The 14,237-nt window shown below is 47.7% G+C and overlaps 7 protein-coding genes across 7 annotated transcripts; 3 read left to right on the top strand and 4 right to left on the bottom strand.

The window, feature by feature from the left end:
- Positions 1-524: 524 nt before the first annotated feature.
- On the bottom strand, positions 525-1,126 carry K444DRAFT_624137 (uncharacterized protein; the record flags this gene model as incomplete). The annotated part of the gene is made up of 2 exons (XM_024882360.1): positions 525-882; positions 942-1,126. 2 exons carry the CDS (start codon positions 1,124-1,126, stop codon positions 525-527), a joined length of 543 nt encoding a protein of 180 aa, XP_024743552.1.
- Positions 1,127-2,628: 1,502 nt separating this feature from the next.
- K444DRAFT_624136 (uncharacterized protein) lies at positions 2,629-3,277 on the bottom strand (the record flags this gene model as incomplete). The annotated part of the gene is made up of 2 exons (XM_024882359.1): positions 2,629-2,960; positions 3,112-3,277. The coding sequence occupies 2 exons, from the start codon at positions 3,275-3,277 to the stop codon at positions 2,629-2,631; spliced, it is 498 nt and encodes a 165-aa protein (XP_024743551.1).
- Positions 3,278-4,825: 1,548 nt separating this feature from the next.
- Positions 4,826-6,421, top strand: K444DRAFT_606964 (glycoside hydrolase family 16 protein). The gene is made up of 3 exons (XM_024879083.1): positions 4,826-5,785; positions 5,858-6,073; positions 6,258-6,421. Exons 1-2 carry the CDS (start codon positions 4,931-4,933, stop codon positions 5,990-5,992), a joined length of 990 nt encoding a protein of 329 aa, XP_024743550.1. The 5' UTR covers positions 4,826-4,930; the 3' UTR covers positions 5,993-6,073; positions 6,258-6,421.
- On the bottom strand, positions 6,358-7,763 carry K444DRAFT_624134 (uncharacterized protein; the record flags this gene model as incomplete). Its single annotated transcript, XM_024882358.1, has 5 exons — positions 6,358-6,665; positions 6,795-7,004; positions 7,074-7,207; positions 7,274-7,511; positions 7,550-7,763. 5 exons carry the CDS (start codon positions 7,761-7,763, stop codon positions 6,358-6,360), a joined length of 1,104 nt encoding a protein of 367 aa, XP_024743549.1.
- Positions 7,764-8,802: 1,039 nt separating this feature from the next.
- K444DRAFT_517089 (putative NAD dependent epimerase/dehydratase) lies at positions 8,803-9,806 on the top strand (the record flags this gene model as incomplete). The annotated part of the gene is made up of 2 exons (XM_024873742.1): positions 8,803-9,369; positions 9,426-9,806. The coding sequence occupies 2 exons, from the start codon at positions 8,803-8,805 to the stop codon at positions 9,804-9,806; spliced, it is 948 nt and encodes a 315-aa protein (XP_024743548.1).
- Positions 9,807-9,986: 180 nt separating this feature from the next.
- Positions 9,987-11,315, bottom strand: K444DRAFT_517152 (NADH kinase-like protein POS5; the record flags this gene model as incomplete). The annotated part of the gene is made up of 2 exons (XM_024873748.1): positions 9,987-11,146; positions 11,192-11,315. The coding sequence occupies 2 exons, from the start codon at positions 11,313-11,315 to the stop codon at positions 9,987-9,989; spliced, it is 1,284 nt and encodes a 427-aa protein (XP_024743547.1).
- A 553-nt stretch (positions 11,316-11,868) lies between these two features.
- Positions 11,869-13,274, top strand: K444DRAFT_516580 (acyltransferase; the record flags this gene model as incomplete). Its single annotated transcript, XM_024873694.1, has 4 exons — positions 11,869-12,035; positions 12,082-12,325; positions 12,378-12,829; positions 12,875-13,274. The coding sequence occupies 4 exons, from the start codon at positions 11,869-11,871 to the stop codon at positions 13,272-13,274; spliced, it is 1,263 nt and encodes a 420-aa protein (XP_024743546.1).
- Positions 13,275-14,237: the final 963 nt, after the last annotated feature.

The raw sequence follows: 14,237 nt of genomic DNA, 5'->3' as shown, positions 1-14,237 counted from the left end.
TGGAACCTGATTTTGGAAGTGATTTTCAGGGAAAGGGGTTTGGCAGCTGAAACTTCGTTGAAGTCTCGGATCATCAGAACGGTGAATGCGCAAGCTAAAAAATATATATTACTGGGTTTCTGCCGTATTCATGAGCAGATCTGCAGACGACGGAGACGGCGAAGAAGACGAATAAAGGGCAAGATCAAAACAAGCTGCCTCCAGGCGCTTCTTGCCCAGGAGTAAGCCAGGCTGCCCCACAACAGGGAGTTCTGTGAATTCAATTGAAATCTTGTGTACATTGAAAGAATAAGAGGCAGATAGTCTCATAGAGAAGAGGGTTTGTGGTCTTTTGCCCCGCAATACGACCCCCTCTCCCCCTCTTCTCAAGCGAAGTCAGCAAAGGGGCAATCTCCGCGAACAAATCACGAGTAGCGCAAGAAAGTCCCCTAAGTCCCAATCCTCAACCCAGAGGTTTAATCAAACGCCCTAGTATCAAATCTTCAATCTTCCCCAGTGATCGCCCTCACTCCTGACTTCACTCTTCACCCAGCAAACCTCTCTGTTTCCCGTACGTAAAGTGTGTTTGGGGGAGATGAAGGCACCCAAGGAGCACACGTCGACTGCTCGTTGACCCAACGCGAACACACCAACGACCTGATACCGTCCTTATAATCGCCAATCAACTGTGCAATGCTTGCAGCAGCAGTGGTAAAAGCATGTTGTATGTTGCAATTGGTCGCGGTGAAGACGCAGCAGATGTCTGCCGGATTGGTATTCGATTCCATAGAGTTCAGCTGCTGGGTCCAGACTGCTGGCAGGTTGACGCACTCCCCGTAAGGCCCGTACGTTTTGAGTTCCGAGCCCTTAAAGTTGGAGCCTGTGAAGAAGGATGCAAGGTAGCTGGAGGGGACGTCAGTTGGCGTGATTTGTAAAATTTTCAAGAGGGTGCAAAAGCTTACGGATCGTTGTAATCAGTGGTTGGGCAATAGTCGCAGACGCAGTGGTAATTCCCGTTTGAGTATACCCAGGAACATTCGTCTAGTGACAAGCACTGAGCATATCCAAGTAGCCATGGGCTTTGAGGAATAGCTAAAATAGGGGAAGCAGTCGTCAAAATAGTGGCAAGAGCAAATTTGAGATACATCTTGAGGAGTTGGAAGTTGTGGGGGACGTTGTTGGTGTATAAATGGAATCGATTCTTCGTGAGATGCCGTGTGCTTTATGTACTTCCAGAAGCTCCAGATGGTTTGTTCTGGATGACTTAGTTCCTTGCTAGTCAAAGCGACGCCTAGGAATACCGTTCTACTTTCGATAGTCTGTATTCCTAAATTTTGCGAACACATGCGTGGGCTGTCTTTCAATTTGTGACGCGAAAATACAAAGGGAGCACAAAATACCGGCGGCAGCGGTTGCCGTTATGAAGAGCTTCCCCCTTTTTTGAGACACTGTAGCAGCATTGTAACAATGGTCTGTCTTGTTTGGTGGCCACCGAGCCGTAAATTGTCTCATCTCACGTACAACGCCGCATGGGTAGATCCCGAGATACAACCTAATAGCGTATGCTTTGGGTATGTGTACAAGCATAGAGTTGCGCATGGCCGGAAAGATACTGAAGGAATCAATAATTTGCAGAACGAGTCCACATGAATGCCTGCAATGCTCCACTAGTTCAACGGTTTGGGGAAAGGAGCTCAAATTCAAAGATATATGTGGAGATATATAGCAGAGACATGGCGAGCGAGCGTCACCTGAGGGCAATTCAATTCTATGGACGGGATCCATTCCGAGCAGATACTCAGATCAAGAGTATGTAAAATCAGACTTCCAAGGTGTTCGAGTAAGACTAACACGGATTTGGATACCGAGTGGGTTAAACGGCGACTTCCGAAGTTCCAGGACGGACGGTCCATCATGGAGTAATTCAAAAGCGTACGTTGTATGATCTCAAAAAAAATTGTTCTTCTTTCGATTTTGTGGGAAGGAGAGAGGTGCTGGTGCGGATTCGTTAAAAGTGAGGAGGCAGCAGGGGGAGGGAGGGGTTGTGAGATTTACCGAGCGTACAGTATTTCTCAGCACTCGTCCGACCCTGCCCTTCGCTGTTCACTCACTCGAGATTTGGGGAATTAGGGAACTGACCCCCCCTCTTTGGGTCGATTCCAGGGTTGATGCTGACTAATCTAGGCGGTGAACACTAAGAATCTCTACCCTCACGGTTTCTCGCGCTCCTCTACTCTAAACTTAAGAAAAACCTGTACTTACTCTCAATAATTTATAGTCTCTTAGAAGCTTATAACTCTTTCTTTTTATTTAGAAATTGTTTTTCCTTTCTTCCTAAGAGAGAGCGCGATTATTTTAAGAGTTATTAGGGTTACAGGTTTTTAGTAATTACTTAATCTATTAGTCGCTAAATTACTAGCAATCTTTCTCTTAGAACTTATTATATTTTTAGCGCCTTACCCCTAAAACTTAACTTAATAGCCGATTCGTCCTCTTTTATAAAGGAGGACAAACCGATTATTACTTAAATAACTTTATAAAAAAACTCCTAAAGAATATTATTAAAGAGGGTAGTTCCCAAAATTTTAAAAAAGCGTACTATTATTCAATTAAAAAATGGAATAATTTAATATAGAGTGGTTCCGCCGTTTACTTAGCATCGACCCTGGGATGGAACCAGAGGGGGGTCATTTTCCCAACGAGTAACCCCGAGGACCTCAGCCCAAGCACACTTCTCCTCGAACCCTCGATTAAGCCCCCCCCCGAGAAACGGTCTAGAATCGTGTCGGCCTCCTTGTGCGAATCAGGTCTGCCTTGCATGGAAGCTGGAGTCATCACGCTCCTGATTCGAACCTGCACTGACAGACCGGCATCTGCTTTATGATACTTTCGCTTGGGTGCATCAACGTTACCAGAGCCAGGGCTGCCGTAGGAAGTCCCTGCAAAGTCTGTCGGCGGGCGGGATGGGATCTGGGGAAGCCCTGAGGAAGTGTCAGGTCAGAAGCGCAAGAGTTGGAAACTTCAAGATCATGGCGAGTCATGTCAAAATACTTCTGCTCTCAGCGTTCCTGGCTTAAATATTTCCCCTTACGTTCAAGCTGTATCAGCAAGGAGTAATTAGCTCTCCCTTACCGCTGTCGTGGGCTTTGTTTGACCGTGAGAAGTTATTGCATTCAGAAACTCCTCCTGGATAATGAGGAGTTTGGGTGTGGGACTCCCCGGCTTGCTTCGAAGTGCTCCAAAGACCGGATCCCACGGCTGGTTTGGCCAAAGCACCCTCTTTTTCTCGCGCTGACATTCCAGTATCCAAACTTGAAGCTTATGGCGAAGAGACTTTATTGGCTCATTGACCTCCCTTCTAATTCTTCACGGCCAAGAGCAGAATAATCCATGCCTCGGTCCGCTCCCACGTTCGACTGACCCCCGAATGCCCCACTACCCCGCGGGCGGCTCGACCAGGGGGGGTCGGCGGAATCATGCCTCCATCCAACCAATCCCCTCCCCTCTTCTCCAATTCGGGCGTTACTCGGCGCAACCAAGCACAAGCCCAAAATTCCTATCCGCTGATTTTGGTTCGTGACCCCCTGAAATCTGGCATCTGATGCTGGAGCTCTTGCGATTACCGAGCCCTTAGCGCAAGGAACGCAAAACTTTAAGTCTAGTTCATCTCATGATCAACATATTGCCAGATGCACCGCTGCGGCGATGGGTAAAGCTACCCTTGTCTAGGGCTTCTAGAAGAACGCGGCGCCCTTGGTCTGGAACTTGCAGGAGTTCCTTGTCTACGTTCTCTTCGCATTCGTGGAATTTAAGGCCCTTGGACATCATAATCTGATGATCCGCATCTGAGATATGATGGGCTGTCCTCGAGCTTAGAAAGTGAAGGAGTCCTTTCTACTTGTAGAAGCGACTCCGATCAAACTGACTTGCAGGCGTCCGTTACTTGCTTCTTTGCATCGGCGGTAGCAATGCGACGTTACTGCGCAGTACTAAGTGCCTCCCCATTGTCCGAAAGTCCGTTGAGACTCACACTCAGAAGTTGGCCGAAGGGCGATCCAATGAGGGCCCGTTTCGTACGGACGCACCTCTTTTGATTGCTGGCGTTCGCCAACAACCAAATACTAGCGTTCAATACTCAAAACATTATAAAATAATATTTCAAATAGTAATAAATAAATGAGATAATATATAAAAGTAAGAGAGAGAAAGTAACTATATAATAAATAAAGTTTATAAATTTAGTTTAACTAAAAGTTAGTTTGAATTTCATATAATTAGGGTCTTATTATATATATAATATATTTAATATTTGGAAAGATTTGTTTAAGCTTATAAGGCCTGATTAATATTATTATATTAATAATAAAGCAAGTGAGATGCCCCGATCTCCCCCTAAAGTATAGGCTCACGTGACCTTGGCGAGCAAATATATTCGCGTTTTATATAGTAAAAAATCAAAAAAGTAAAAAGGGTCCGTGCACTTTAAACCTCCAATACTAATTAACCACGAATCTTATCAAGAATCTGATTAATAGACAATTTTTGCCTGGTTCTATTCTATAATCATATCACTTAGTATACATTAAATGGGGTTGTGGTTAAAAGGTTATTATGGGCGTAAAGGGCGACCGTTTTGTCACTTTTGGGTCGGACCGACTGTAGTTACCAGTCATCAAGGAGTATGTTCTTCTTTCGGCACAAAGATGGCGACCACCTCACCTGAGCAGAGTTGTTAGCCCAACAGGTCTCTAACTATGACTAAAACGTATCCGGTCCTTGAGAGTTGCTTCGACTTTTATATAATGTACCAGTTTCTCCAGTTAAACTCCCAGCAGGAACATGATCGCCTCTCCTTACTTTTGAACTTCATCTTTATATATTGCTATTGTCTATAACTCCAACAGCCTTGTACATACTTTTTACTCCTTATTGCTCAGCCTTCTCAAACAACATGCCTTCCAAACGTATTCTCAGTCTCAATCTGCTCGGCTACCTATGCAGTGCATCCGCCTTAGCAACAAACTTGGCCGGGACTTTCTCTGCCTACGCCGCAGCAACTTACAATCTGGTCGATACCTACAACAGCGGAAACTTTTTCTCATCCTTCAGCTTCTACACGGGCTCGGATCCCACTCATGGCTATGTATCCTATCAATCTCAATCCGCCGCTTCTAGCCAAGGTCTCATCAACACGAACAACGGTCAAGTTTATCTCGGCGTTGACCATACCACCGTGAATCCCTCTGCAGGCCGGGCCTCCGTTCGAATTAGCAGCAACAAAGCCTATACTCACGGCCTCTTCATTGCCGACATCGCCCATATGCCGGGTTCCATTTGTGGCGTCTGGCCCGCCTTTTGGCTCTTTGGCCCAAACTGGCCCAACAGCGGCGAGATAGATGTCATCGAGGGCGTCAACCTCGCTGGCACAGACCAGATCACCTTGCACACAAAAGCAGGCTGCTCCATCAATACTGCTGGCTCACAATCCGGCACTACTTTGGTTAACTCCAACTGCAACCAGGACAATGGCAATACCGGATGTGGCGTCACGACTACGACTGCAAATGCCTACGGCAATAATTTCAACAACATCGGAGGGGGTGTTTATGCCATGCAATGGGAAAGCTCCGGAATCTACGTTTGGTTCTTCCCGCGAGGTAGTATTCCCGCTGATATCACGAGCGGGAGCCCAGTGACTGGAAACTGGGGCCTGCCAATCGTAGCGTTCAATGGAGGGAGTTCGTGTAATATTGACTCGTTCTTCTCGAATGAGAATATTGTGTTCGATACGACGTTTTGCGGTGATGTATGAACCTCGTTCCAAGTTTCAGGATGGTTGTGGGTGAAGTGAAGTTAGTGCTGACCAGAGACTGAACAGTGGGCTGGAAGTGTTTGGGGAAGCAGCTCCTGCGCCAGTTTGGCCAGCTCGTGTAACTCGTACGTGGGGGCAAATCCAGGGGCTTTTGCTCCAGCTTATTGGACGATCAATTCTGTGAAGGTCTATCAGCAGTGAGGTGAAGCTGTTTGTAAGCCGTCGCCGGGAGGTTGTGGATTCGATTCATATACCTATTTTGTGACGAGGTGCAAATGGCGTCTATCATATTGAAACATGATGTTAGAACGAGCATGAGGAATGGAAGATAATGAAACGCTTGTAAATTGACACTTGAAGGTGAATCTTGACTTGTCTATATTGAACCCTATCTGGAAAGTACAATTTGTGCTTACTATTAAGAACGTCGGTATCTAAAACGAGAGCATGAACGAGGGTAACTTACTTTAACTGAATCAAAATTCAGAAGCGTTTGCCTCTCCCGGAGGCACGCCCAAGATTGGAAACTCCTACGGAGCCGGTCGTTATGGAGTTCCAGCTGCACCCTAATTGCTCTGAGAATGGCCCCAAGACAGTCGAACAAGAGAATTACCAATGGGTTGGCCCTGCATCTGGTTTATTGTCATTTTTGCTGCATGTCGTAGCACAAACTGGACGTAATTACATCCCTTTCCAGGAGGTATCTTGACATATGTAATCTTCCCAACGCCCTGGAAGAGAGATCGAAGTGTATCCTCGGTGGCATAGCTCACCAAACCTCTAATGAAGACGGTAGCATTGTTGGGGTCAATAAACTGGTTCATGGGCTGCGGTGCCCCGCAATATTCCAGCGCCGGAGGAGCACCAGTACCGACTGTATCTGAGTAGAATGCTGAAAACATAACTCCGCCCGTTCGCTCATCTTCGTCGCACCTAGTCCTGATTTGGTTTTGGGGGGGCATAACAGTAGAAAGCCTCATTGGTCAATTTCCACAACATACACCTTGTATTCCGACGAGGGCGCGTTGTTGGTCGCTCTCGTCGCTAAAGCGGACAAACCCATAACCGTGAGAGTTGCCAGTGACAGGATCAGTCATCATCTTTGCATATTTGCAAGATGTAAATCTGGATTGGAAAAGCGACACATGGAAATATTCGTTGACCTCAGGCCCAAGGTCACCAACTAAAATCGAATACTCCGAGCCACGAATGTCTCTAAGAAATAGTCAGCAGCTTTACCGAGGACAAAGAAACTTTTCAATGATTCAGATACGTCCCTTACAAGAGAAGGCACCACCCGACGCCCAGCTGAGCTTGAAGAGACCAGAGCTGTTCGAAATCCTGGCAACATTGACTTTGAAAGCCCTTGCAGCAGGCACGGGGGGTATGAAGTCAACAAAACCGGCGCCGGCGTTTCTGATCAAGAGGTCAGTAATGAGCAGGCACGATATAGAAGCCAGTCTGTAGCATGAAACCGCTCACTTTGTCCAAGATAGCAGTCTGTTAGTTGTCCGGTTTTGCATGGTCGGCGTAGTAAACATTCTTAAGACCATCTTGCAATTCCCTCCAACACTTTTGAAGTCAAGTATCTTTTGGTTAACCACGACATGACAATCCCGATCTGGAATATTCCAAACTTCCGTTTGAAAGTAATAGACATCCTTAAACACTCTTTCAAGGTTTTTGATTTCTCCTGATACGGGGAGCTTCGGATCTTCGTCTTCTTACTTAATCATAAACACATAAACACATTTGTACCAGGAGGTGGCCATGTTTGGAATAGAAGAGCCGCTGCACATTGTAGAGCTTCCCCGAATTTCTGGAATACAAGGTGGTGTTGCCACCGATCGATCTCGTGAGCTCTAGGTGGAGGGCGAGTAGTAGGAATAAAAAATGTATCCGTCTCAGACGACTGAGTGGTACTTATGGGGTCCATAAAATCCTCAACCGTTGGCTTCAAGACCTCGTTCATTGCAGCCGAAGAAACTATCTGATGCCAAACAGCATCTGCTTAGCCATAGACCAAGTTCTGGGGCCTCCACGGCATTGTCATGAGTGAAAACTACCCTAGTGGTCGTGAAATTCCGAAGAACGAACGACTCTTTAAAGCAGATGAAACATTTATGGAGCGAGGAAACTGTGCCAGCCTTGTGGATCAACCTATTCCTGTACGGAAAGCTGACAGCATCGGTTGATTGTATTGAATAGGCGATTGCTAGAAACATCCAATTGACTCCACCGAGAAAATCAACGGAACCGAGGACAATCAAGGGGTTAGCAAGAAGCTGGGTTTCACCTACCGCCGACGTCACCTGCGGAAGCGGCGCAATACACAGCTACAGTGAGGCTGTTGGATGGGAATACTCCTGCGGCCCGGCCCATGCTTGAAAACCAAGCTTAATGTCGACAATCAACCGAGGAGCCGAGCGTGTGATTTGACCACGTATTCAGACACGCCTGCCCAGCTACGAAGCAGGCGAAGCACCCCGTTTGCTGGCTGTTAACCAAAGCCGGGAGTGTATCTCAGTACGAGGACGTACTTTCAGTCCCTAGAATCAATTTGGCTCGAGAGCTCCAAATGAGAACTTTGGATAGAGCACAAGAGTATATCTTCAATGGCGTTCGGGGGGCTGGGCCAATGATTTGACAAAGAGAAAGAAGGAAAAATCGTGATCGGAGGTACGAGATGACTTAAGGCTCCGATACCCCTGCTTTTCTCGCTAAGCTTCGCCAGTGGGTGTTATCACGTGCTCCATGGTCCACAGAAAAGGGGACTCGGGACTTGTAGATCCTCCATACGGCACCGACGACCCGAGATTCTCATAGACATGTTGAGAATGTATGATGGAGGTGAATAATTTGGTGGGAAAGGGTCGGAGTATCGTACGTGACGGTGGGTTTGATGGTGGAGAATCAGGATGTATATAAACGACGTCCTTTCCCTTCTTCGGCTGTCAACAATAGACACACCAGTTCCCATCTTCCAATCATTTCATAATCGCTTCTTCGCCATGAGCAATCTCCTCGTCGTTATCGGCATCACAGGCCAACAAGGCGGCTCCGTAGCATCCCTCTTCTCCCAAGAACCAGGCTGGAAAGTCCGAGGCATTACTCGCAACCAATCCTCCCATTCAGCACTCGCCTGGACCTCCAAAGGCGTAGAAATGGTCCAAGCAGACCTCAATGACCCCTCTGCCCTCCCCGCTGCCTTCGCCGGTGCCGCCGCCCTCTTCGTGACAACTGATTTCTGGGGGCCATTCTACAACCCTCAAACTCTTTCACTTCTCAAAGAACACCAAACCCTCGGCGAATACTGCTCTGATATCGAATTGCAGCAAGGAAAGAATGTCTTCGATGCTGCTTCTCAAATCCCGACTCTGGAACGGATTGTTGTTTCAAGCTTGGTTGATGCAGAAACGTTGAGTGGCGGGAGGTTTAAGGGAGTGTATCACTGGGGAGGTAAAGCGATGGCGTTGAAGTATTTGAGGGAGTCGCATCCGGAGTTGGCGGGTAAGCTGAGTACGGTTGTTATGGGAAATTATATGGGGAATTGGCTTCGGGACTTGAAGCTGAGGAAGGTGTGTATCCCTCGTTCCCTCCTTCTTTTGGTGGATGTGTGTTGATTTCGCGACAGACGGATGCCGGGTATCGACTAGCCCTAGTAGGCTCCGGTACTACACCACTTCCACATATCGATGTCGAGAGAGACACCGGGTATCTTGTTCGTGCGCTGTTGGAGTGTTCTCCTGGTAAGACGGTACTGGGCGCCGGAGAGATGATCTCGTGGTGTGAGATGTTGAGGGTCTGGTGTGAGTGTAATGAGGTGCCGCTTGCAGGTTTTGATCAGCTTTCGATTGATCAGTTTGAGAGGTTCGTTCCTGTGCCGGGCCTTGGGAGGGAACTGGGTGAGATGTTTGCTTTTATGGACGAGTTTGAGTATGCGGGTGGTGATGCCAATGTTGTACTTCCTTCCGAGGTAGGTTATCTGCTTGTTTGCTCGGAATATACTAATTGAACAAAGCTTGGAGTTCCTTGTCCTGTTGCCGGTTGGAAAGACTGGGTCAAGAAGCAAGACTGGTCGAAGATTCTTAGCGGGTGAATAGAATTCAGTGGAGAAGAGTGGTCGAGGAGACAGTTTCATACAATAAAAGCCTTTCCAGGGTATTTTTTCGATCCAAGTGGAGATTTCTGCTGCTCATTCATCGCCACCGAACGGGTAGTTGAATTTCAACAACCCATTCAGCCCTCCAACCCAGCCGTCATCATCCTCCCTCCCAGAGATGGTACCTCTCATCACACAAGGAACTCCACCAATCCATTCGCTACCCTTCACAATATCTTCTCCGTTAACCCTAATTTCCATCCCCACACTAATCCCATGGCTTCTTCGTCTCCCATCAATGCTGACTTCCAACTCTCGGCCTCTGTTCTTCTCGCTAAGTCTCAGCGTGATCGGCGTATTAGCTGGTAAAACCAGCGTCCTAAACGACAAGCTCCTTGGGCAAATAGGAGTCACCAGTAGGCTGCTGACAAGCGGATGAACAATGTTCCCCCCCGCACTCAGACTGTAAGCCGTACTTCCAGTAGGCGTAGCAATGATCATCCCATCCGCCACAGCTTCCGTCAAAAACCGTCCTCCAACAAACACTTCAATGATCGCAAGATGTGCCTCCTTTCCTCGATGAATCACAACCTCGTTCATAGCATGCACATCCCCAGCAGCGCTCTCCGCAGTATTATCACCAATAACCCGATGCCCTTCTGCATCGAAAACTCCAACCTTTAATCGATTCCGCAGCAGAACTTTTGAGCTCCTCGTAGGTCCCATCGACTTTCCTCGGATACTTGACCAACCAGTCACAATATCCCCGGTCTCATCAACCATTGTCTTGACATGTGGATGTTTCTGGTCTTGAAATAACGGTGACCCAGCCCCCGCTCCCGACATGTAGACCTCTCGAAATGCTCTCTTGTATTCTGCAAACTTCCATTCTCCCAAGAAACCCAATGTTCCCATGCTAAATGACAAGACTGGAGGGACGTGAAGAGTGGTGCTGAAGAGGGATGCTGCTCGCAGAATTGTGCCATCACCGCCGAGGGTTGTAGTCATGTCAACTTTTCTAGGAAGGGCACCGGCTGAGCTGGTTGTATAGACAGGAAAGGAGAACTGCTTGTGCATTTGCGCCGCGACTTTCGGTTCGAAGATGAGGGAGACATTGTCGTAATTGGAATGAATATGCTTAGCATATTCAATCAAGGACTCGGTAACATGTGGAGCTCTATCCTTTTTGATTATGAGGATGTTTCGAGGAGGAGAGGGCCATTGTAATGATAGGAGGTCGCTCGTCTGACTTTCTATCAAACATTTAGTGAAGCACTCTCCTCACCGGAAAAACTTACCTGGATACCTAGGAACAATTCTATCCGGCAGACTCTCTATATCTATGATTTCCCTCCTCGTTGCTGAGCTACTAAATCCTCTTCTCCAAACTCCCCCAACTCTCGGCAATCCCCTCACGATCATCGCGGTTGGTGTGTTCAGGAGAAGGCAAATGTCCGTCTTTAGCCGGGCAAGAAATATGGAGGATGCAGCTCGTGGATTTCATCATAGATATTTTCCGTTGCATCTGATCTGCACGAAGCTATTCAACTTCATATTCAATTGAAGGTTAAAGAAGTTGGAACATGAACGTGCTGCCAAGACAAGCTCTTGGTCGCAGCACGCGATGTTGCTTCTTAAAGCCTCCGATAACCGATAAGCTGGTGAGCTAGCCTTTCCAGGCCTACCTCCATATTTTGGACCTCGACATCATGCACAGGTCAACAGCTTCAATGCTCCCTCACGACAATATGAATGCTAGAAGATGACAGTGATGTTGGCTTCTTGTGTCTATTCACTGTAGCCTTGAGTGGCTTGAGATATTCTGCCTCGCGAGACAGCAGCAAGGATACGCGGCCGCCGCTGGTAGGCACACGACAGTCTGACTGCCTTAAGAAGTCCCTGGCGTTCCGGAGTCAGCTTCCTCAGCGTCCCGACCATAAAGACGGCTTTGACCTCCCGCAGAGCTTCAACTATTATGGACACCGAACTTAGGCAGAGGGTAAAAAGCTCCCCGGTGCCGGGCATTGAGCTCGCGGAAGAAGAGCCAAAGGGACATCCGGGAGGAGAAATCAAGCATGGAGCAGCTGTGCAGATTGTTCGGTTCCTGCTGTTTATTACGTACTTCCAGGGGTGTTGTTGCTCGTACGTATGCCGCAGACCTATTCCGGAGCTGTACTGACTTCTCTAGAATCGTTGCAACTCAGTTCATAGGTGCTCCGCTGTACTGGTTTAACAGTGACCTTTACTATGCATATATGGCCCTGACCAAGCAATCCTTCGGCATATTTGTTACGACCCTAACACAATGGTGGGCTCCGACGCCGGTGCGGGTTAGCGGGGATGCTTCGGTGGCGGGGCAAATAAAGCAAACTGAGGATGGGAGGGTGGAGCTTAATTTTCCAGGCAGGGTAGTCTTGATAGGAAATCACCAGGTACGGACAAACACTGCTGTGGGTTGGCAGCATGCTAACATAATATGCCTAGATATACTCCGACTGGCTTTACTTCTGGTGGGCCGCCTACACGAACAACCCCCAAATGCACGGCCACATCTACATCATCCTAAAAGAATCCTTAAGCTACGTCCCTGTAATCGGGTGGGGGATGAGGTTTTACGGATTTGTGTTCATGTCTCGAAAGATGGCGACAGATCAACCAAGATTGGCACACAGGTTGCAGAAATTGAGGACAGTGCATGCAGGACCGATGTCTGGAACTTCCGGACTCGATCCGATGTGGCTTTTACTGTTCCCTGAGGGAACGAATTTAAGTGCCAACACGAGGAAAAAGAGTGCGGCATGGGCGGAGAAGCAGGGAATTAAGGACTTCGAGCATGTGCTTCTACCCAGAAGCACCGGGACTTTCTTCTGCTTGAATGAGCTGAAGGGAACAGTGGATTATGTCTATGATTGTACCGTGGCATATGGAGGCATTCCGTAAGTGCCCCACGTTGGCCTTATGATTGATGTTGATTTGAGCAGGAGAGGAGAATACGGCCAAGACTTATACAGCCTTCGAGGCATGTACCTTCAAGGCCGACCGCCACCATCAGTCAACATGTATTGGCGTCGTTTTACAGTCGCCGATATGCCACTGGATGATCACGAAAAATTCGAGCTATGGTTGAGAGAGCGTTGGCACGAAAAGGACCTCTTACTCGAGCATTTCGTCGAACACGGCAGCTTCCCAACTGACAAAGCCGCCGTAAATGGCGCTTCAAGCGGAGCAGCAAAAGGCGAAGTCGTGGAGACTGAAGTCAAGCTCGGCCACTGGTACGAAGTGTTCAATATCTTCATAATGTTGGCTATCTTTGCTTTATTAGCAAATATGTTGGCCAGGGTCTGGAATAAAGCTCTTTGGGGAAGGAGTTCTGTCTTCTAGCATGGGAAGAGGTTTTGGCATCCATTATACAAGTTTTGATTTGGTGCAGGCGACTGGCGATTGGGTAGATACCATAACATGAGAGACGAATCTTCTTGGTGCTACGGGCGAGGTTTCGGTAGGTGGATTATGAGATCCTCATTTTGGTATTACAGGCCAGTCACTTTCAGGTGGAATATGGGATCCGGAATGGGCATCTGATCCATACTCTTCTCCCTTACCGATTACCATTCATGTCGAAGTTTTCAAGAGTTCTGAGGTTCATTGCTCCCCCTGAGGCTCTACCAGCAGCATCAAGTGATGGTGCTCAGTAAGCCATCAGATGGCCCGAAGACCTCGTGTCTCTTGGTATGGCTATGTGGATTTGCTCCTTCGCGCAGGCACGAATGAGAGTCCAATCCTCAGCCTTACGCGGTGCCATGGCTGCCAGCCTTGCCAGCCAAGCTGAAAGTTCAAGTACAAAACGATATCTACCGTTTCACGCCTTATCAACTCCGTCTTCCATTCGCAATAACTAAGACAACAATACGTGTCGATGCAGCTGATCATACAGGATCAGTGACTCTTCTCCCCAGCAATGGACATATAACACTAGGCTACCTGGTTAGTAGTCTATGAACACTGAGGACGAGAGCAAGTAGATGAGGAAATTGAGAGATAAGTTGGAGAAGACAAAGGGGCATGAGGAAATTTTGATGGAGTCGATCATTAAGAATGTGCCGGCGGAAGAGGAAGTTGAAAGGTAAATTGAGGAAAAACCGTTGCAGCGAGAGTATGTTGAAAGGATCTCCTTGAGGGTGGCAGAGATGTAGTTGAAGCAGAGTTGCTCAAAGTCAAGCCTCGCCCCTCCACTTCAGTATTTTAGGTGCTTAAATATCGCGAAAGCGCAATGCTTGATGACAGCTACAGTATTTCGGAGGTATATCACTTTTGGTCACTGTCGATTCGAATTAATAATTAGTT

The sequence above is a fragment of the Hyaloscypha bicolor genome (genome assembly GCF_002865645.1).
Source record: "Hyaloscypha bicolor E unplaced genomic scaffold K444scaffold_13, whole genome shotgun sequence".
NCBI lineage: Eukaryota > Fungi > Ascomycota > Leotiomycetes > Helotiales > Hyaloscyphaceae > Hyaloscypha > Hyaloscypha bicolor.
Note: the sequence above shows the minus strand (reverse complement) of the source record. Positions and strands in the feature narration are given on the sequence as shown.

Excerpts from the sequence above, each read along its gene's own strand:
- K444DRAFT_606964 (XM_024879083.1), top strand. The coding sequence starts at position 4,931 with ATGCCTTCCAAACGTATTCTCAGTCTCAATCTGCTCGGCTACCTATGC. Across the intron at positions 5,786-5,857 it reads ATACGACGTTTTGCGGTGAT|TGGGCTGGAAGTGTTTGGGG; the intron begins GTATGAACCTCG and ends GAGACTGAACAG.